This window comes from Rhineura floridana, chromosome 7 (assembly GCF_030035675.1).
Source record: "Rhineura floridana isolate rRhiFlo1 chromosome 7, rRhiFlo1.hap2, whole genome shotgun sequence".
NCBI classification, from domain to species: domain Eukaryota; kingdom Metazoa; phylum Chordata; class Lepidosauria; order Squamata; family Rhineuridae; genus Rhineura; species Rhineura floridana.
In genome coordinates, this window is record NC_084486.1 from 146964311 (window position 1) to 146987432 (window position 23122).

A 23122-nucleotide genomic window follows, 5' to 3' on the forward strand; every position below is an offset into this window, starting at 1 on the left:
CCTCTTGTGTGTGTGTGTACGTTTTCTCCCCCTTCTCTTCCTCCCCTATCCCACCCCCATTTTTGTTCCCGCCCCCCTCTGGCTTGCCAGGGCCTGGGAGGAGTTTCACGGCCTGGTGAACAGCAGTGGTCGCTGAATGAGCGCTCTCCCTCCCTCTCTCACACACCCAGGGTAGGGCCTCATCTTTCTTCTTACATGATTGTGTGACACACCTCTCAGCCGGATCCTCACACAACACACGCTCAGCCTGGGGCAGCTCCTTTGCCTCACTGCTGGATCAATCTGCTCATCCTTCCTCTGTTGACTAACTTCCTTGTGCCCAAACTTTGCCACGATCCTCAACGGTGCTCTGCAGCTAAGACAGCAAAAGTTGCCTCCCCCAACGTCGTGACTTGACTAATCCTATTTTAAGGTAGTTGTGGCCGTAAAAGAAACAAAATAGAGCCTTGTTAGTTTTGCCTGTAGACGATTCTTAACTCGCCCCAGGCAAGAGGGACTCTTGGCAAGCCCACACTGAACACTCAGTGGCAATGGAGACTGCGATGTCAGTGGGGCAGTGAATTCACTCCAGGAAAGTTCAGACTAAAACCCGGATCAGATTCACTGCCCCACTGACATCAGAGCCAGCAGTCTCCACTGCTTAATGGAAACCAAATCCTTAGGCAGAACGGTATCTGCCCTGCTTCTGACGGCACGTCGCCTGTTTGCAAGGTCACTGTGTCACAAGGTGAGGCTGAGAGGTATGTCGTCAGCTTGCTTGTTCGTGTGGATGCCGGTGGCTAGAGCGAGAACAGAGTGAGGCCTCCAGTCCTGCAAACTCTTCACACAATCGTAAGGTGCTGCTGCTGGTGATCTGATAGTCCAAGCACAACCAGTCTGCCATGTAGGGTGGCCCACCAGGGGCTTGGGGAAGCCACCTGGTTTTTTGGCCTGCCTGAGACTGCAAAAACAGTGTGTATGTTGTTGCAAGGGGGTGGGGAGCATGGCTTGCCAAGCACCTGGGAGGTTTGATATTTGGCTCGGTTGTGGCACAAATTGCACCAGCTGGACTTGGTCACTTGAAAGCAGACCACGATTGCAGAACTGGGGCTGAATAGAAGCTGAGGGAGAAAAGAAACTGAGTTGCACCAAAGGCTTGAAAAAGGCGACACTGCTGTAACGTGCACTGTAACGCCAGCTCCTTTGGGAGTTTGGATTGGTCTAGCCAAGAAGTAGCGACGGTATAACTGTGATGGTTGTGTTCATGGTCATCAACAATGTTAAGGCGGATGGGGGCAGGATAGTGAGCATGGGGTCATTCCATAATAGAAGAGCTGGGGCAAGCCCCTTGGCTGCTGCAGAGTCCCATGATGATGATGCAGATGCATTGCCCATTTGCAGGACACTTGCAGTGCAGCAAGAAGCCTTGTGAGGCTGAGATCTGGCCCTTGGGAGGGGGCACCCTGCCCCTTCTTCCCAAACCTCCCAGCCTGCATCCATGATTATTCTGTCTTGGCTTCAAACAAATATATACCAATAAGTTGTTGGGCAAAAAAGCAGTGATGTGGCTTAGTCCTGGGCTGGTGTGTGTGTGTGTTTGCTTTTAATGTGGGGCTAGTTTGATACGATGATGACAGTCAACTTGCTGCATGTAAATGGTGTTTATTATTAGAAAGGCTTTCCAGTGACCTTCCTAAACACAAAGGCTGCCAAATTCCTCCCTCCAAAAGGCAGCCAAAGTCCTCTTTGGACTTCAGGAACGGTGGGGGCTTTACCCAAAGAGCATGCAACTCTGCAGTATGGAAACGCCAAACTCGTTAGTGGGGGCAACAAAGAACAAAAACAACAAACCAGCTAAGTGTCCAAGCAACACAGAGGCAGAGGTCTGTGTCACCTTTCACAGATGTGAGTTTGCTGCCCTGATGTTGAGGAGCTGTTGCCTGCTACTCTGGTTCCTGGGGAGGTTCCCATTCAACAGTGCAGCCTCCAAGACAGCAATAGTCGAAATGTTCACCATTCAGAGGCCACCTTCACAAGCGTGTGAACCTGTTTATCAGGCATGATGCAAAGTTGTGCTTGAAGGACCTAGCCAGTTTACCCTTGCCTCTTGTTTTGGGTCTTCCAGAGGTTTCCAACTGGATTGCTTTTGACAGCCTTGCAGTACTTTTGGACTCCAGACCAAATATGCTTTTTTCCCCCAGTGGGTTTCTGCAGTAGCTGTGCTGGCCCCCAGTTGGGTGGGCTTGCTGCCCAGTGGATTTTGCTCCCTGGCTGTCTTATAAAGTCCACTCCAGGCTTTTCATGGCATGGTGCTCAACTGCTGTTTGGGAAATATTTTAGGTACCCTTCCAGTTCTGGGCCCTCATGTTCCGCCTCCACCCGCCATGCTGATCTAGCAAAGTTGCAGAGGAGGAGGACTCTTCTCAAGCCAGATAGTTAGGCTTGCCCTTCTCAAACACTCTCACATGCCCCTTAGTGCTGTTAGGGGAGCTATGACCTTAGTGGGCCAGGCTGGTTCAGGGAGTGAAGTTCTCAATAAAACCAGAAACAGACCTGGGGCAGAGAGAAAAGAGAGATGCAGCTGAAAGGATGGTGTGCACTTCATAAGGGGATTGAATCATTTTGCATGTTGCTGGCCAGCAGGATCAGCCATTAGATCACGTAAGGAAAAGGCTGCTCACAATCCCATTTTTTTTTGTCCCGTAATCCGCCTGCCAGCAGTTTTGGTGGCATTATGGACCACTAGCTGCACCATTCACTTTTGACAGAGCCACTCTCCCCTTCAGTGAACAAGAGTGGGCATAGCTCAACAGCCCTGCATGCAGCTCTCTGGTACAGACAGGTCCCTAGGCCTCAGGAAGTCATTTTTGGAATTCTGGTTTTCTTAGGCCTCTCTGTGGGTGAGATCCAGCCCTTGTGCTTTTCCACGTAGCAGTTTTTTCTCTGTTTGGCACATCTGCAAAAACCTGAAAATGTTTGGCTCATGAATTGCACACACACACCCAATTGAACACAGCTGCTTTTCTTTGATATGGACCTATTTGCTTAACCTTCTTACCACCTCTGTCTTTCAGGGATAACTCAAGCTTCCGAAATACCAAGATCACACTGTGAGGAGGAGGAGGAGGGGATGCAGCGCTTGGCTGCTCCTCAGTCTGACCCAAAAAAGGGGGTGGGTGGGAAGAGGGTTTTCCTGTGTGTATGCATGCCTGCTTGCTGAAGAGGCTGGCAGGATTACCTTGGCCCTTGTCTCCTCACACCACCCGAAGATGACTGTCACCCCTGCACCAAAGACTCAACCTTGTGGCACCCAAGCATCTTGGCTGGCCCAGCAGGTGGCTGCACTTTGCATTCCACAGCGGAGCCCAGCTACCCTCCTGCCTCGCTTTCCTTCGGTGCAGAGGGTCTTCCTGCCACGTGCCACTTTCTGCCCAGGGGTTTCCAGTATTAATGGAGGTCTGCTGCAGAGGCGAAGACCGTCTTGATGATTGGCAAGTGCCCCCACTTTCACCTCTGCCAATAAATGATTAGGCCTCCATTCCTTCCTCCTTCTTGTTGTGTCTCCTTACAAGTATTTGAGAGGGTGACCTGCTTGGAAGACATTAAAGGGGGTGAGGTTGGGTGGGAAATCCAGATCTCTTCTTGACTTTTGGAAATCACAGGCAGGTGTTGGTGCTGGGGTTTTCAGCAGGCTGTGTGTGTTTGTACGCACATGTACTGTGTAAGTTCTCTTCAGGCTGCCCCATTTTTAAAGTTATTTGAGCAACTAAATTGGTCAAACTTGACAGGTGTGTAGTGTCTCTTAGCCATGGCGGTGTCATAGAACAGGAGCAGAAATTCAAGGAATATTAAGAAAACAGACTTGGGGATAATTGGAGCAAGCATCTCATTCAGTGTGTGGTGGAGCCTCTGCAATATTTCTTTTCAGCCTGAAAATGGGGCTGTGTGTTACACCTATCAGAGAGATGCTATAGGGAACAGCATCCCCCGAGTGAATTCATATCCCTGTGCGCATAAAGACATCCCTGACTCTGATGTTTAGGAGTACTGGTCACATGACTTAGCATCATCATGTGCATTTCCATGCCATTGGCTGACAAAGGGCAGGGAGATTCACGACATGACCCATGTTTTAAAAGACTAAATACGGTTTCCCATAAAGAGGGAGGCTTAGATTGTCAACCCTTGAATTCTGCATCATCTCTTCAACAATGAGGCAATCGCTACTGTTTTTTTGGTGGGGATGGGGACTGCTTGCCAGCTAGCCGTCTTGAGCACTCTTCCTTCTAACCAGGGGCAAGAGAGCTGGAAGCATTCACAATTCTAGATCTATGTGTAGCGCAACTTTCCCCGGCCTGGTGCAGTCCAGACATGTTGCACCACAGATAGCGCCTATCATCCCCAACCACGCTGCCTGCAGCTGACGGAAGTTGTAGTTCAAAACATTGGAACAGCCGCAGCTTGTTAACAACAGCAGCCTTGTATAAGGCTGGTGTAGAGGGCCCCTTTTATTTCGGGGCTGCTATTAAAGATGGTGCAGAAGCTTCAGTTAGTTCAGCATTTTTACAGCCAGGGTTGCTTCTGTCCCCTTTATCCTGAAAGAATTGTGTTGGCTGTCTATTTGAATCCAAGCCCAGCTCAAAAGTGCTAGTGCGCTGGGTGGGGAACCTTTGGTCCTTCAGATGTCGCTGCTCTACACCTCCCATCAGCCCTAGCAAGCATTGCCAATGACCGGGGATGATGGGAACTGGACTCTAGCAGCAGCTGGAGGGCCAAACCTACCCAACACTTGCTTTAAAGCCCTGAATGGCTTGGGATCCAGATGCTTAAGGGAGTGCCTCATCCTGCACCAGCTTGGTTGCATCTTGGCTCCACTCGCTGGATCGTCACCTTGTAACGGTGAGTGGGCTTGCGTGTTCCAGTGAACCCTGTGAGCAATGCTGTCAGGAGTCATTTACTCCCAGCAGGGTCACCCATGGCGGTAAGGTCAAGGGAGAGGAACCAGACAAAGAACGACCCAAGAAAGTCCTCAACGGCGGAACAGGTGGAGGATAACAATGTGTATGTTACAATGGCTGTGAAGGCGGATGAAGGCTGCAACAGCTAAAAGACCTCATTGTCATGGTATCCATGCCATTGGATCAAAGCCTTTTTCTGTCAAGATTGTGTGTTGATCGTTGTGCGCTGATCTCCCCCCATAAAACAAATTCATGCACAGGCGTCTTCCAACCAAATTATCTTGGAAGACAATCTTAATTCTGCCATGAGTGATCGCCAATGGATGGTCTGACTCAGTAGAAGGCAGCTTCCAGTTTTCCTAAAAAGCTGTGGTGCAAGTGGTTATAGAAACAGCCCAGGATAGTCACTAGTATAATAACTCTACTAAGACAAATTTTAAAATGTTCCTGATGCTTTTCAGATCAAATGACTATCCCTTACTATTCTTTCTCTTTCAGGAGAAGGTACTAAACTCTTTTCTGCTCTTGTTATTGGTTCATGAAAGGCTCTTCTAGAGTTTCCCCATGAACCAGGAACAAGAGCTGGAACATTTTTTATAAACGCCTCCTTTTATTCCCCATCCCATAACGATATGTATTACATCTATTTCATAAGATTATATCTACCCAAGCAAATTACTTCCAATTTCACATTTCCCTGTCTTTTTTCTATAGGCCTAATCCCACCAAAACTATAAATCCAACCAATATTTTTTTTTAAAAAAAACTTCGCACACCCCAGTGCTGTCCACAGTTGGCAGGTGTTCCAAGGGCAACCAGAGTCCTTTATGAAGCCACAGGTGTTCCAAGAAAAGTTCAGTAGATGAGACCAGGGATTTTTTGTGCTCCTCTGTCTCGGCCTGCTTTGTTTGCTCTTAAATAAGAGATAGAGATCCTGTGGCCATCCAGATGTTGCTGGGCCACAACTCCCATCATCCCTGATTGGCCATTCTGGCTAAGGCTAACCAGAGTGTAGTTCCGCGACAGGTTCCCTGTCTCTTCCCTTGAACAGGCCCTCTGATGTTCCTCAAATGAAATTAGGAACTTGCTCCTGACTAGTTTACATATTACAGAATATTCCATTATGCCTGATGTGTTGATTTGTGCTGCACATGCCAGTTTATTAGCTGGACTAATTGCGCCTCTCTGGCCTGATCCAGCAGGGTTCTTGTGGGTGTTGAGACTGCAGGTTCCTATCTGTCAAGTGTCAGCATGCCTCCCACTGCCGTCACAGGCTCATCTGTCCATCCTGCCCTTCACTGGTGATCTTTTGTTATGCTCCTGGCATGTGTGCATATCGGCCATCTTTCCATCTCCCTACCCACATCCCATTCTGGTCCAGACCTCATTGTTCTCTCCCACGCTGCTATCTACTTTCCTAGATGCACATTCCATCCCATCTAGACACGGCTTGTGGTTTTCCCCCTACTTACAGGATCACAAGTCAGTGCAACCACAGTGTTTTGACATTTATTATTCAGATAAACACACGACCCCTACCGTTTCCAATATTGTTTACAGGGAGGGGATTTGCTTTCCGTCCTAATAGCACTTGGGCACTATAAGCTGACAAAATGCCCATATAAGGGGAAGCTTAAGCTGCCAGCTGCCATTTCCTACCCGCCATGTTGCCTTAATTGTTTCACAAATGATGGCACTTAAGGATTTAGTCTCACTCGAGGTCCCAGCTGTGCGCCGAACAAGTTGCTGTTGTTTCATCTGCTCTTCCGCTCAGCTTTAAAGGAAGAGGCCTGCTGTTCAATCTGAAAACACAGGCATCCCGTGGTGTCTACCTTGACAAGATGGGGTTCAGAGGTGGCATAAGTCTCGCTCCCCACCCTCTGGTTTCCATTCAAAACAGCGTCAAGACTCTGGTTCCTCTTTGTTTTGATTTTTTTCAGCAGCACCAAAGTACATTTGGTGGTATTTTTCTCGTCAGTTTCATGAAGCTGGAATGCAAGCCGCCATTATGGCTGAATAGATATGGGGATCCAATGATAAACTGGTTAGCTGGTGACTTTACAGAAGGGTTATCACTTGGTGGTAGAGCCCATGCTTTGCATGCACAAGGGCCTAGTTGTCACTGAGGTGGCACAGTGCTCTGCCTGGCCTGTGGGGACACAACTGCATGTTCCTCCATATAACAACAGCAGCACAGCAATAATAATATCCCTGCCCATTAAAAAACAAAACAAAACTAGATGCTAGGAGGAGGAGTTTTAGCCTAGCCTTCCTTGATATAGAGGAACAGTTTGTCATGCAAGTCCCCATGCAGGCTGAAGTACTACAGCCCTGACAGGTTGGCAACCTCAATGACAACGAGGCCTTAGACTCTAGCATCTCCTGTTATGGCAACTGAGGAATAGGAAAAGGCCTCTTTCTGAAACCTAAGAGATCTCCTCTATTTCAGCATTCAGTGTCCTCAGGCAGCTGCTGCCAGGGGCCAAGTGCACTCACAAAGCCCACACCAACCCTAAGTCCCCCATGGGGATGGCTGAACTCCAAAACATTTGCTGGGGAAAGAATCCTAAACTGTGCAAATGTGTTGCTTTCCTTTGATCGCACTCACTTGTCATTTTCCCCTTCTCTGTTGCTGCTTTGGCACTCCCCCTGCTCCATTTCTTCTCATTACTAAATCAACTGTATTGATTAGTCAAGGGTGAGCCCAGCCAATCAGGAATCACGTGGAGAACAAGCTTATATCATACCACATAGCGAAGCATATCTGACTACCTGATGATGTCACTGAGGCTATGGCATGCTGACGTCACTGAAGGCATCACTGAGGAAGCATTGCCCTCACTCTGAGTAAACGTTTTCCCCTCTGCCTGTCTAATCTCCCTACGGCCATACTACCCTGAACATGCCCGATCTCGTCTGATCTCGGAAGCTAAGCAGGGTCAGGCCTGGTTAGTATTTGGATGGGAGACCACCTGGGAATACTGGGTCCCATAGGCTTAGAGGAAGGCAATGGTAAAAAATGGAAATGGACTGCCTTCAAGTCCAAGGAAGGGCTGGTTATGGAGGATACCGCAGCCTGAGAGTTACTTGTAACTGAGGGTTACAGAATCCTCTTGGTGTTTATGCAGAATAAGTCTCACTGAAATGGAAATGGAGTGCCTTCAAGTCAATCCCGACTTATGGCTACCCTACGAATAGGGTTTTCATGGTAAGTGGTATTCTGAGGGGGTTTGCCATTGCGTCCCTCTAAGGCTCGTCCTCCCCAGCTGGCCAGGGCCTGCTCAGCTTGCCACAGCTGCAGAAGCCAGCCCCTGCCTTGTCCACAACTGCCAGCTGGGGGGCAACTAGGCGCCTTGAGACTCTGCAGCTTGCCCACGACTGCACAGGGGGCAGGGTATGTAACCCCTGAGCCACTCCCTGTGGGGTGATCTTTAGCTGGCCTTGACACCCAGGAGACACAAGCGGGGATTGGAACTCACAGACTCTGGACTCCCAGCCAGGCTCTCCTCCCCACTGGGCTATACCAGCTATAGGCAATGGTAAACCACCTCTAAATACCTCTTACCATGAAAACCCTATGAAAATATCCAGATTCATAGGGTCGCCATAAGTTGTAATCAACTTGAAGGCATATAACATTTACCTATCTATCTGTCTGTCTGTCTGTCATTGGACCAGCATCCCCTGGCACCAAGTGCTCTGCATAAGGAAGAGATGATATAAATACAGTAACACCCTCACACAAAAGTGTAACAGGTTGCCAACTTTTTTTGCTGGCCTGTCTCTTGGGCCTTTAACTGCAGCCTGACATGCAGACCTGACACACCTGTGAAGGTCCCCCCCCTTCCACCCCCCACAATCTCTTGACCTCAATAGTAGGGAAAGCCTCCCCTGTTGAATGCCTGGATTTCAGGCAGCTGTGCAAGGCACAGACAGTTCAGTTCAAAGTTGGGAACCCCTTCCTAGCCCGAGGTGCTGTGGGTGATGCCAGTTGGCCACACTGAGGGGATTTCCTAGGCCAACTTACATTGTCCTTTTCTGTGGGGATTATCCGGATGCAGAATGTATTTGAGCCACAGTCTTCTCTCTCTCTGTCTAGGACTTCCCTTCAGCTCACTTCAAAAAACATGAAGTTCTGGGAAATAACAAAGAAACAGGTCACAGTCTGTTTTCTCTCACAGTGAACAGATAGGCATGAGCTAGATTAACATAAATTAGCATACACATTTTCCTTGGGATGGATAACAGATTTGGGCCCAATTCTTGGTGAAGTGGTCAACTTGACTCTGGGCTATATCACTCCAGACTTCAGGTGATAGAAAACACCTTCATAGAAAAATTGAAATCCCTGCACATAGAAAATTAGCATGTCAGGGAAATAGCTAGGCTAGAACAGAGGCAAAAATGGGTGGAGCAATGAATAAACAATAGGCTAGCTTCTACACACACACACACACACACACACACCTCTGTATCCTCCATCCTCCCAAGTGGAGCCATCCTTACTGCAAGCGGAGCTTGGCATTAGTGCTGATCAGCAGAGTGCAGACGATCCCCCCCTATAGTTGGAAAAATGAGTCACCTGGCATCTTGGTGGCACCAGGTGACTGACAAGTGGGCAGCCTTGATGGGTTAGAGGACATGTGTGTGATCGCTCTGATGTCAGTGGAGAAGTGAATCCACTCCAGGTTTTAGTCCAAACCTTCAAGGAGCTATCCAAGGTGCTAAAAGGCTAGAACCTAGAGCAGATTCACTGCCCCACTGACATCAGAGCCTCCAGTCTCCACTGAGTCAAGCCAACATCTGAAACATGTTTAGTAAGAACCCAAGAGAAGGTGTCCTTTACAATTCTTGTAAAGGGAGGCCCATCTGGCCTACTCTATGGTGACCTTCCACCAGCAGGCAAAGGCGTCTTTATCCAGACAGACCTTCGGCAGAGAAGTTGACTTGTTATGGCCATGGTAAATACCGTGCAATTGTCTGAACTCTGGGGTGGGGAACATTTGGCCATACAGGCTAAAATTAGGCCTTGTTGAGCCTTACTTGGCCAGCAAGGCCATTTTCCCCAAAAGACGCCAACCTGCCCCACACCTGACATCACAGGTGACAGCGGGTATGGGTCAGGTAAAGACAGGGCTAGATAGGCTGCGTGACTGAGGTCCACTGAGGGACTCAAACACGCAGCCTGTCCCTGCGGAAAGGCATCGCAGCTGAGCGGTGACTTCAGGCCTCCTGGATCGGCTACACGACCGAGTTCCCAGTTAAACATTTAACTGGTTGCCTGTGTTGATGTCTTTTACCGGTCTTGTTTTTATTTATTTATTATTTATTTATTTAATTAAGCTTATATACCGCTTAGGTTTTACTTTGTATTTAACTGCTGTTCTGTTGTATCGTGATCTGATTGCCAGAGCAGCAGCCTTCAAGGCCATTTGGTGGAAAGGTGGGAAGGCATGTATGTATCACTAGATGCTTCCAAGCCCCACCCCTTCTTTAACAGGCCCCACCCCTCTTGCTCCAAAGCCCCACCCCTAGTTCTGAGTCTCAGGTCACTTAGCAACAAGAGCTGGGACCCAGGAAAAGGGGTGTGGGTTAAGGGAAGCTGCCATGTTGGCATTGAAGGGGGACTGGCCAGGAAGAAGAGAAAGGGAATCAGTGCTGCAGAGAGGTATAGCCAAGTGCCAAATTATTCTTGATTCACGCCTCTCGGTTTTCGAAGGTGCTCGCTGTCAACCTGTGGCTGCAAAAAAGCAGCCAGGAGAGGGCACTGTGATACTGTAGTAAATGAAAAAAACACCCCTAGCCAATGTTTCTCTGGCTGAGGTGCAAGAGTGACTTCCTTATAGTCATTCAGCCATTAGATCAGGATAGGGAGGAGCCTCAGGCCTGGGGTCTGAATGCGGCCCTCCAGACCTCTTCATCTGGTCCTCGGAATTCTTCCCAGGATACATGGTAGGACACACCCCTCGCTGACCCTGCATTGCACCCTGAGAGGTTTTACCTCGCTGGAGTGCACCCTTGAACTCATATCATGCTTCTTGGTTGTCTGGATGGAGGATAGAGAGCGTGTGTGGAACAACTGGTCCATCTAGCTTCGTATTGTTTACACAGATTGGCAGTGGATTTCCAGGGTTCCAGGCAAAGGTCTCTCCCAGGCCTACCTGGAGATACCAGGGATTGAACCCTGAGACCTTCTGCATGCAAGGCAGATGCTCTACCCCCAAGCTTCAGCCCTTCTCCTAAGCATGTTTCTGGGTGTGTAATAGAAGTGGAAGTGGACTGCCTTCAAGTCGATCCCAACTTATGGGACCCTGTGAATAGGGTTTTCACGGTAAGGGGTATTCAGAGGGGGTTTACCATTGCCTTCCTCTGAGGCTGAGAGGCAGTGACTGGCCCAAGGTCACCCAGTGAGCGTCATGGCTGTGTGGGGATTTGAACCCTGGTCTCCCAGGTCGTAGCCCAGCACCTTAACCACTATACCACACTGGCTCTCAATAGAAAATAGTACAAAAGGAAAAACAATACCCTTATTGCTCAGCCTCCTTTCGCCTCTGGCTCCACCCACCACTGGACTGTGGCCCTCAGAAGGTTGCCCAGAAGGGAATGCGGCCCTCAGGCTGAAAAAGTTTGCCCCTGCTTTCATGAATCCATGGCACAGCAACATTTAGAGTTCTGGCCGCCCCATCTTAAAAACAATATCATACAGCTGAGGGGAGGGAAGGGCATCTTTCCCACAGGGAAAGGCTAAAATGGTTGCCGTATTTTTACTTGTGAAAGTGGTCTAAGGAGGGATCTGACAGAGGCTTAGAAGAGTGACAAACTGTCAGAAGAGATGGGTGAAGAGCGGTTTTTCTTCCTGTCTCATGACTCTAGGGCTGGGGAACCTCCAGAGGAGGGCAACGAGGATGGTCAGGGGACTGGAAACAAAGCCCTGTGAGGAGAGACTGAAAGAACTGGGCATGTTTAGCCTGGAGATGAGAAGACTGAGGGGAGATATGATAGCACTCTTCAAGTACATGAAAGGTTGTCACACAGAGGAGGGCCGGGATCTCTTCTCGATCGTCCCAGAGTGCAGGACATGGAATAATGGGCTCAAGTTGCAGGAAGCCAGATTTCGACTGAACATCAGGAAAAACTTCCTAACTGTTAGAGCATTATGACAATGAACCAATGACCTAGAGAGGTAGTGAGTTCTCCGACACTGGAGGCCTTCAAGAGGCAGCTGGACAGCCATCTGTCAGGAATGCTTTGATTTGGATTCCTGCATTGAGCAGGGGGTTGGACTTGATGGCCTTATACGCCCCTTCCAACTCTACAATTCTATGATTCTATGTTCAGACACAGTGTATAGCTGAACACTGGGTACAGAATCAGAGAGTTGAAAGGGACCTTGGAGGTCATGTATTGCTCAGTGCAGGATCAGCGAGGCAGGACCCCATGACAGCATCCCTGACAGATGCCCATCCAGCCTCTCCTAAAACAGCTGTGTTGAAGGAGAGCCCACCGCATCCCAAGGTGGCCTGTTACAATGCTGAACACTGCTAGGAAGTGTCTCCTAATGTTTCGCTGAAATCCACTTCCCCGCCATTTCCACCTGTTCGGGTCTAGTCCTGCCCACTTGGGACAAGCAACAAGGAAAGGCCGTTATCTTCATCCTGTGATCCAGATTGTGTGCGTTGGGTGTTGGCTACTGTTGAGAAGGGGCCATAGGTCAATGGCAGAGCATCTGTCTTGCATGCAGAAGGTCCCAGGTTCAATCCCCGGCATCTCCAGGTAGGGCTGGGACAGAATCCTGTCCATAACCCTGGAGAGCAGCCACCAATCAGTGCAAACAAGAGTGAGCTATATCGACTAATGGTCTGGCTCAATATAAGGCAGCTTTCTGTGTTCCTTTGAACCAAAGGCTGGCCTGGTGGGACCTTTGATCTGATCCAGCAAGGCAGTTGTCATCTTTATTCAGCCTTGGAGTTCCAACAGCTCAGACGTTGACTTTTCCCAGCAAACAGCATGACCGTGTGGTTGACGGGTCCGGGTCCAAGACAATTCTAAACATCAAGCTATCATCCGGCCAAGGGCAGACAGACAATGGCAACTATCCACACCTTGAGCGCTTACCAGTAGGAACGCTGCAGCCAGGAGGCAAGTTCGCTCCTCGATGCTCAGGTCTGCTGCAACTGCCGGAAAGAGAATTGTGCATTATTCACAACAGGGCAGAATAATGCCACAGCAAAGACACTGTCTCTGCTTATTTGCTCACACTAGGTTAGGGTTGCCAAGGCTAATGTTTGCTTTCCAGTATTCTGCCAACTCATGCTAAATATCTTTAACCATGTGCAGAGTGCCTGTCCTCTGAGAAAGAAAAAAATGTGTGTGTGTTTTTAAAAGGAGTGAGGAATAAAGGGAGAAGTTGTCTCTGAGCATGCAGAAAGTGAATTTCATTTGAGAAAGGAGCCAGCATCAAGTTAGATCTAAGATTTTCAAAGTGTGAAGCTGGCCTCCTCATGGAGTGAATGAGGGTCAATCCTAAGGGCTGAGAAGGCATACCTCTCTCCTGCACGCCAACATTTGTGGTTTGATGAGCCCAAGATAGTCAGTGCTCACCCACGTACCTCCTTTTAATCAGTGCAATTAAGGGCCCCCATTTTCACAATGTTTGGCAATACAAAGTCTTCTGTAGTTGCGTGACTCCCCCAGATCTGTGAGAGACATTTTGTGGTTTTATCACCTGACGTCTGTGGTTTCCAACACGATGTCTGCAGGCGCCAGTGTGCCAGCCAATACTTCCTATATAGTGCCTGTGAAATGTCTCAGTAAATATGCCTTCAAAAGTCCTCCATGCAGGAGAGACGGTGTTTGCTTGTCCTTTTCAGTCCCTGTTTGCACTGGCTTGGCTTCTCCTGCACTGAACATCCCCCCTTAAACGTGCTCACATTACATGTTAGCAATATTGTATATAATTCAAGCTAGAAAATAGGGTAGTTAGAACACTGTGGAGTAAGAAAATTGGAGCTGAAGAGCTATAACAGGGAAAAGGCCTGACACACTCTGAAGAGAGCCGGGGGTGCTAGAGAGCCCAGTTGGGTGCTGCAGGAGGAAGGAACCAAGGTGGGACTCAGCTGCTGAAATGAGGGGAGCAAATGGATTAGTATTGGCTTGGTTAGGAAACTGTTGGAAGTGGGGCAAGAGCAACTCCTGTTTGGGTTCTTTTGTGTGTATTCCAGAAGGAAGATAGAGTTGGGGTCCTCCAGCTGGCTAGGCTTGCCTCCCTTTGCCTGTGCTCTTCTCTACCTAACTTCCTTCCGTTGTAAACTGATATACTCAGGGAAGCTGACCTGCCCCTCCTTCCTTTGTCTTCATCTTCGACTGTCCAAGGGGAGAGGCGACATCTTTGTCTTTGCTCTCTCTCCTGAGCCATGAGAGCAATGCCCACATCTGGGGATTGCGCCTCCAACTTAGTTAGAACTAGGTATGCCTTTCCTATCTGCTATGTATTTCTATCAATGAAGCAGCTTTTCTTATTTTACCAAATCTTAGGTCTCAGTGATCTAAATGCAGGGTAAAAGCCTGCTTCTAAGGTAAAGACACACACAACTCAGACCGCTGAGTATCTCTGCTAATAGAAACAGTCTAGAACAGGTATAGCTGGGTGTATTTATCTCTGCTTATTTTTATTAGCTCTTACCGGTAACTATTCAAACTGTAAAAATAGGGTGTGTGTGTGTGTTATATAAAATCATTTCTCAAAAACTTTAACTTGCTGCCGTACTAAAACCTTAAAGAACAGCATAATTTGTTTTGGGGGGCAAACCTTGGTTTAGCATGTTTGTTACGGGTGTGGACTGTAGCAGCTGCAATTACTTGGCATTTTGGAACTTGAGTGAACATGGAAACCCTTAACATGACATGTTATTTAGAAAGTATTGATATGGTATGGTATCCTGTCCTGCGGTTAGATCCAGTTTAATTACTACCCTGGAGTTGGATGGCTGTCAGCAGCCGAGTGGTGGACCTGAGTCCCACGATTGTCTGTTTGTCCATAGATACCTGGAGTCTATGCAAGGGCAGCTACTATTCCATGTTGTAACAAGTATCCAACTGGCAACCAACACCATCCTCAGAGAACGAGAGAGTTGGAATGATAGACATGTATAGGATTCTGAGTAGGCATGCATAGGATGCCTACAAGCTACTGAGACTGAATCAGTCCAAATTTTGACTAAAATCTGTCAAGAAATATGGAAAACTAAACAATGGCCCACAGACTGGAAGCGTTCAATATACATCCCAATTCCAAAGAAAGCAGGACTACAGCTGAACGTCAAAAAGACTAAAGTAATGACAACAGAAGATTTATGCAACTTTACAGTTGATAATGACGACATTGAACTTGTCAAGGATTATCAATAGCTTGCCACAATCATTAACCAAAATGGAGACAATAGTCAAGAAATCAGAAGAAGGCTAGGACTGGGGAGGGCAGCTGTGAGAGAACCAGAAAAGGTCCTCAAATGTAAAGATGTATCACTGAACACCAAAGTCAGGATCATTCAGGCCGTGGTATTCCCGATCTCTGTGTATGGATGTGAAAGTTGGACAGTGAAAAAAGCGGATAAGAGAAAAATCAACTCATTTGAAATGTGGTGTTGGAGGAGAGCTTTGTGCATACCATGGACCGCAAAAAAGACAAATAATTGGGTGTTAGAACAAATTAAACCAGAACTATCACTAGAAGCCAAAATGATGAAACTGAAGTTATGCTACTTTGGACACATAATGAGAAGACATGATTCATTAGAAAAGATAATAATGCTTGGAAAAACAGAAGGAAGTAGAAAAAGAGGAAGGCCAAACAAGAGATGGATTGATTCCATAAAGGAAGCCACAGACCTGAACTTACAAGATCTGAACAGGGTGGTTCATGACAGATGCTCTTGGAGGTCACTTTCATAGGGTCGCCATAAGTTGTAGATGACTTGGAGGCACATAACAATAACAGCTAAAAGTGTATGGGAACCCTCCTACCCAGGTCCACTCCAAAGGACTCGTGATCCATGTTGCGTTCCTCCTTAAATCCTGGCCACTTCTTCCAAATATTGGCTACCACATGGTCTGTCGTGGAAAGAACCTGGAGAGAGAAAAGCCATGTCCATTGCTCAACATAGAAGAGGCTTTCTCCAGTTCCCTGAATCCTGTGCGGAGCTGGGAACTGGGCCATCTCACGAAACTTTGCCGCCCTGGGCAAAGAACAAGATGGCATTTCCGAATTCCATGTATGGAAGCTGACCAGGTTGGCTGGTGTGAACACTGGCAATGGGACAGCATCCTCTTCTACACCTTAGGGAACCAGGCTAGCTTAGGGGCTCCGGGGGAAGCCACGTAGCGCACTCAGCTCTGTCCTTCAGTGTCTCACTGCTGCCACCCATTATCTGCTGCAAGGGATGGGGAGCAAATTTAATTTGGTTCACATTTAAAGCTGAATCTATCAAATCTGCATTTTCTGAAACAATATGAGAACTGAAACATGGCCAGCCTTCAAAATTTGCATTTACCCAAATTTCGAGATGCAAATCTCAAACCAAACAATGTATACAAAAATGCATATATGGGTGAACGTGGGCATAAAAATGCATATATTAGTGAAAACAATATCCAAACTTGCATTATATTAGGGGAACTTGCTTGCACACCTATGTACATTAGTCAAAACTGCATATAAAATGTATTTATTAGGTGAAATTTGCACTAAAATGTGGAAGAATTTTCATGAGGATTTTTTTAAATTACAAAAAAAATGCAGAAATGTGACGATCTGAACTTAAGATTTGAAAAATGAGAAGCTAAGTGAACCAGAATTGGCAGATCCTTCCAACCCTATCTGCTGCCTGAGACCATTGCCTCACTCTGCCTAATGATACAGCCGGCCCTACTGGAAACCATCCCCCACTTTCAAATAATGAAGTTTGTTTATGCCTCTTTGAGGAAGCACTTATCCACCCTGGGCTCACCCTACTTGAAATATGTGTGCACCAGCCAGTCTTTCATTAAAGTAGCGAGTCAGAGGTGTTGAGCTAAGTTTGAAAGGCATCAATAGCCCATGGCAAGATCACAGGGCTCTCAAATTGAAGTTACACTCTGTCACCTGCAGCTAGATGATCACTTTAAGCCAACTGAATTGTGATGATGAAGGTAAGGAGAGGGAAGGCAAAGATTCCTGCCCGTACTTGAGGGCAGCCTTTGGCAACCTAGCACCCTCCAAATGTTTTGGACTGCAACTCCCATCAGCCCCAACGAGCACTGGAAGATGTGTTGTGCATTCTCACTCTGGAGAGTCCTCTCTGGCTAAGCAAAGCTTACTTCCCCCTTCCAAGACTAAGGATGCAAGGAGGCATTGTTTTCCATCCTGCCTAGCATTCGTCACCTGCAGCACTGCTTCTGTTCTGCTGCAGTTCATCTTCCACCAAACACGACATTATTCGTCTCCCTGTGAAATTGCATAATTGATGTAATGGATGTAATTAATTATGTACATTACATTATTCCGCTCCATTCATTTCCATGCAAAGACAATGCAATGCAAATGGGGTGGGTGGGACGTTAATCATGTATCGTTTGTGGACTGAAAGCAAGAACAACAAAAGCAAACACCAGTCACATTCCCTGGACTGTTTTCTGTTCTGGACATGGAACAAATAAGCAAACATTGGCAAGTTCTTCTCCTGGTATCATTTATGTTGGAATTCCCCCAACATCCCTATCCAAGATGGCAGCACTGTGATTTTTTTGCAGCTCTCTCTCTTTCCGTACCTGGAACTCCTGCTCAGAGAAGCAGCGGCTCGGAACCCAGGAGCCGTGGATCTTCATGGTGGCCAACCCTTGAGCATCACACACTTCCAGGAGATGGGAGAAGATATGGCACCTATGCACAACATAGGGTGGGTATGGGAGGAGGCAACACAGAGATGGTGGGTGAGGTGGCGTCAGGGTAGGGAAAGGACAAATCTCCAAGCCAGAGGGAGAGAGGGAGCCCTGTCCACCCAGGGTTAATTCATACTATTACGTTCACATGACAATGACAGTTTTCATCTGATAGCCCAGGGGATGGGGAAACCCAGGCCTAGGGACCCAATGTGGCCCTACAGGCCTCTCTCTCTGGCTCTTGGAATTCTTTCCAGGACACACCACTCACTGGCCCTGCATTTGCATTCTGCTTTTGCCTGCCTCAAATGCTTCAGCACCATGGACAGCTCATTGAAAGTTCGGATAAAACCTGGAGCAGATTCCACTGCTCCACTGACACGGAGCCACCAGCCGTGACTGCTGGGATGTGTCCTTCGACTCTGATCATGCTTGTCAGGAGGGAGAATTTGTGTGTGTGTGTGAGAGAGAGAGAGTTTGTGTAGAAACTAGCCTACCACACAAAGGTAGAATTTACATTCATTACTCCACCCACTTTTCCTCTGGCCACACCCACCACTGGCATGTGGCCCTTGGAAGGTTAAAAAGGTCCCCTCACCCCTATGGTAACCTGGCTCTATTATCACTTATCAGGGCCAAAGTGGGACAATGTAAGGATTGTCCGCTCTGTTACCCTCCCTAAATCAGGCAGGGCACCTACACTGTCGACAGTTCAAGGCCCATCTGCTCATCCTGTCTTTCCCTGGCCACTAGGTGCCAGCTCAAGGTGCCTTTGTTATTGTGGAAACCAAAACTGGTCAGCATCCCAAGAACCCCAGAGAGAGAGAGACTGGGGTTCTCTCTCCCTCTCTCTTTGTGGTGCCTTCGTTGTTGTGACTTATTTTTTACTGATAATTGTTATTTTACTGAACTTTGCAAGGTTTTATACCGTGAACCACTTTGCTACTGTCGTATAGATTTTTTAAAATATATAAAAGTCCCAAATAGCCATCTGTCGGGGGGGGGGTGAAGCAGTGGGCTGGATCCCCCTCCCTCCCTCCATTCCCCCTCCCCCTGGGGGGAAGAGCCATCGCTCAGAGGAAACCCCCTGCTCTGTCTGCCAAAGGTTCGGTCCCCAGCGGCATCTCCAAACAGAGTCGGGAAAGACTCCTGTTGAAAGCCCTGGAGAGCCGCAGCTGGTCAGTGAACTGGATGGACCAATGGTGTCAGTGTAGCCAGCAGCTCTCGGTGCTGCCCCCAAGCAGGTATTTGCAGACTGTAATTTATTGATTAAATGAATGAATTTATATGTTGCTGTATCCCATTTGCATGAGTGCAAATTACTTGAGTGATGCTCAAGGCAGCCAACAGCAGCAATCAAAAGCATCAGGAAAAAAGGCAGATAAAACACCTCAGTAAGACCTGCATAGCAGCAACAGCTGGTTGAGCAAACTTCAAGAGGGCATAGCGAGTCTGTTGAGGGGGCCCAAGACTTGCCTGCCTCTTCACTTTGCCCCATAAAACTCAGCGAGAGGATCTCTGAACTGAGCCTGGCCATATCTAGATGGCCCCGCCCCTTCATTTGCATAGCTGCACCCTGAGGCATCTCCTTTCAATGAAAGCTGCGGTGGGAACTTGTGGCCCTCCAGAAGTCATAGAATCATAGAATAGTCGAGTTGGAAGGGTCCTGTAAGGCCATCAAGTCCAACCCCCTGCTCAATGCAGGAATCCCAAGTTAAATCATACCCTACAGGTGGCTGTCCAGCTGCCTCTTGAAGGCCTCCAGTGTTGGAGAGCCCACCACCTCCCTAGGACACTGGTTCCATCGTTGTACCACTTTAACAGCTAGGAGGTTTTTCCTGATGTTCAGTCAAAAACTGGCTTCCTGTAACTTGAGCCCATTATTCCTTGTCCTGCACTCTGGGATGATAAAGAAAAGATCCTGGCCCTCCTCCGTGTGACAACCTTTCAAGTATTTGAAGAGTGCTATCGTATCTCCCCTCTCTTCTCAAGGCGAAACATGCCCAGTTCTTTCAGTCTCTCCTCACAGGGCTTTGTTTCCAGTCGCCTGATCATCCTTGTTGCCCTCGTCTGAACCTGTTCCAGTTTGTCTGCAACCTTCTTGAAGTGCGGAGACCAGAACTGGACGCAGTACTCAAGATGAGGCCTAACCAGTGCTGAATATCCTTGGAGGCCTGCAGGTTCCACAATCCTGAAATAGAGTGTGACCAAGAGACAGAACCCAGAAGCTGGCAGACAGGTAGACCGACAGGTGACTGGGATTGCTTCTATATTATTCCACCAAAGAAGCATAGAAGCTATGAAGGATTCTGTTCCCTACCAGCTACCATTATGATGATGATGATGATGATGATGATGATGATTTATATACCGCCCTTAGCAAAAATAGCTCTCAGGGCGGTGAACAAACAAAGTAAAACAATATATCATAATAAAAGACCACAAAAACATATACAAACAAACAACAAAAAACACGACAAAAACGGAATACAGCACAAAGTAAAGAAAATACAAATTAAAAGATTAGAAAGGTTAAGAAGATTAAAAGATTAAAATGCCTGGGAGCATAAAAAGGTCTTTACCTGGCGCCGAAAAGATAGGAGTGTAGGCGCCAGGCGTACCTCTTCGGGGAGGCTGTTCCACAACTCAGGGGCCACCACAGAAAAGGCCCTAGATCTGGTGACCACCCTCCGGGATTCCCGATGGGTTGGTACCCGGAGGAGGGCCTTAGATTCTGAACGAAGTGAACAGGTAGGTTTGTAGCGAGAGAGGTACTCTCAATACCACAAGGTATTGAGGTCCCACGCCGTGTAAGGCTTTATAGGTCAAAACCAGCACCTTGAATCTCGCCCGGAAGCAAATAGGAAGCCAGTGCAGACGCGCCAGAATAGGTGTTATATGCGAAGACCGACTGGTCCTCATCAATAGTCTGGCAGCCACGTTCTGCACCAGCTGAAGCTTCCGAACTGTCTTCAAGGGCAGCCCTACGTAGAGCGCATTACAGTAATCCAATCTTGAAGTTACCAGAGCATGAACAACGGAGGCGAGGTCGTCCCTGTCCAGATAGTCGAATGTAGCCACTTAGAATGCTTCTTAAGGAACCCTCAGACGTTCCATGCACGCTCTTGACCTCAGAGCCATGGACAGCACCTTGTCTCTGAACCCTCGCACCATCCTTATTTGAACGGGCAGCACCCTCACCTCTGGCGCACTGTGCCAACAAGCTGGTTATCACTGGTGAAAGCCATAATCTCCATTCGGCAGCAGCGGAGGCAGCCAAGGCCCAGACGGAATGGTCTGCAGAGCCATAGGACGATGTGGCCTTCCTGGTCTTGGAGGCAAAGGTGGCAGGAGCGGGCAGGGCCGCACAGGTGAAAGCAGCAGTCATTGTATTCTAAGACAGACAAGAGACAGGGTCAAAGTTAATGGGGCAGGCCTGGAACCAATTCTCTTCCTGGCCAAAAGGGGGCGCTGCTCTACAGGGACTGCAATGTGAATTCTAGACCATCCCTTTTCTCATGTTGGGCATGGGACATTGGTTGCTCTTTCAGCAGGCAGCTCTACTACTAGTACTACTGCCAGAACTGTAGCAATTATGCAACTGTATTTTTTTTAAATGTACATTATTATCAGTGCTTTTTTTGGTTAAAATAAATGAGGTTCCAGTCCTCATATATTGATAAAAATGCTGTGGCTATTGGCAGCAAAAAAAAAAAAAGCAAAGCCTGCCATTGGCAGCAAAAAGAGAGGTGTTTACTAGTGAGTACAATCACAACGAAAAATGCCTTGATTATTGTTATTTGTATTTAAATCTGTATTTGGGGATAAAATATGTGTTTAAATATGAATTTTTGTACAGATTCTTTTTTTAAAAAAAGTAATAGATTAATGCAGAAAAGAGCAGGAAAAAAAGGGGGTGTAAACCCTGAATGCCTACGGAGGGAGTTTCAATGTGTTTATTGTATAACTTCTTCGAAGAAATAGCTTATAGTATAAAATGCATTTTATACTATAAGCTATTTCTTCGAAGAATTTATACAATAAACACATTGAAACTCCCTCCTTAGGCATTCAGGGTTTACACCCCCTTTTTTTCTGCACGTTATTGAATGCCTCCCACCTTCCCTTCTAATGCAGAAAAGAGGCAGAATGAATGCACAAATGGACATATTGAAAACTGTCGTGGTCAAGAAATAGACTGATCCATCCTACTCAAGTTTGAGGCAAATTACTACTACTACTACTACTACTACTATCATCATTATTATTGCTCTGCCTTGGAGCTGAGCCTTCTATCTTTCTGATATCTTTCTATCTTTCTATCTTCAGGACTCCATGGTTTCCATGACAACCATGGGGCTGTCCCAATATGTTACTGGCCCAACACACGTAGCAGGCCATACTCTAGATCTGGTTTTTGCAACTGGACATGGAGATGGTGATCTGATGGTAGGGAGTTTTACATCAGTCCCTCTGTCATGGACAGATCATCGCTTGTTGAGGTTTAGACTTACAGCAGCTCTTCCCCTCTGTAAGGGTGGGGGATCTATTAAGATGGTCCGCCCCCAGAGACTTCTGACTTCTGATGATTTTCAAAGGGCTCTGGGGAGTTTTCCGGCTGATAGGGCTGGCGCTCCTGTCGAAACCCTGGTTGAACTGTGGAATGCAGAAATGGCCCGGACAGTTGACACGATTGCTCCTGCGCGCCCTCTCCTTAGCAGAGCTCATGCAGCTCCATGGTATACTCCGGAGCTGAGAGCGATGAAACAGTCTAGGAGACGGCTGGAGTGCAGATGGAGGCGAACTCCTGATGGATGCAATCATGCACTGGTAAGTGCCTATACTAAGTTATACTCAGAGGCAATATTTTGCTGCCACTATTAAAGCATCTATTTGCCGTCCAGTGGAGCTCTTTAAAGTTGTCCATGGGCTATTGTCTTCTGGCCCTAGGGACTCGGTGGAATCATCTGAGGCCAGCTGTAATGAATTTGCTAGGCACTTCCAGGATAAAATCTTTTGCATCCGTCGGGACTTAGACTCCAATGTTACAGCAGTTGAATCGAATGAGGTATCCAGAGCACGGCCTTGTCCTGATTCTTTGGATGAGCTTCAGTTGGTACAGCTTGAGGACGTTGACAAGGTGCTTGGATTGGTGCGTGCAACGACCTCTAAGTTGGACCCTTGCCCCTCTTGGCTAATAAAAGCTAGCAGGCATGGAACAGCCGGCTGGGCCAGGGAAGTGATAAATGCCTCATTGCGAGAGGGAGTGG

General features: G+C 47.7%; 1 protein-coding gene and 1 pseudogene across 2 annotated transcripts in view; both read left to right on the forward strand.

Annotated features, from left to right (window-relative positions):
• Positions 1 to 3517, forward strand: part of EIF4E2 (eukaryotic translation initiation factor 4E family member 2) — a 40057-nt gene extending 36540 nt beyond the window's left edge. Inside the window, exons 7-8 of one of the 2 annotated variants that reach the window (XM_061637523.1) lie at positions 91 to 171; positions 3054 to 3517. In XM_061637523.1, the coding sequence (XP_061493507.1) occupies positions 91 to 136 (46 nt within the window). In that variant the 3' untranslated portion in view covers positions 137 to 171; positions 3054 to 3517. The remainder of the gene's footprint in view (positions 1 to 90; positions 172 to 3053) is intronic. The other variant, XM_061637524.1, reaches the window with a different exon arrangement.
• Positions 3518 to 7815: 4298 nt separating this feature from the next.
• Positions 7816 to 7934, forward strand: LOC133389740 (5S ribosomal RNA; annotated as a pseudogene).
• Positions 7935 to 23122: the final 15188 nt, after the last annotated feature.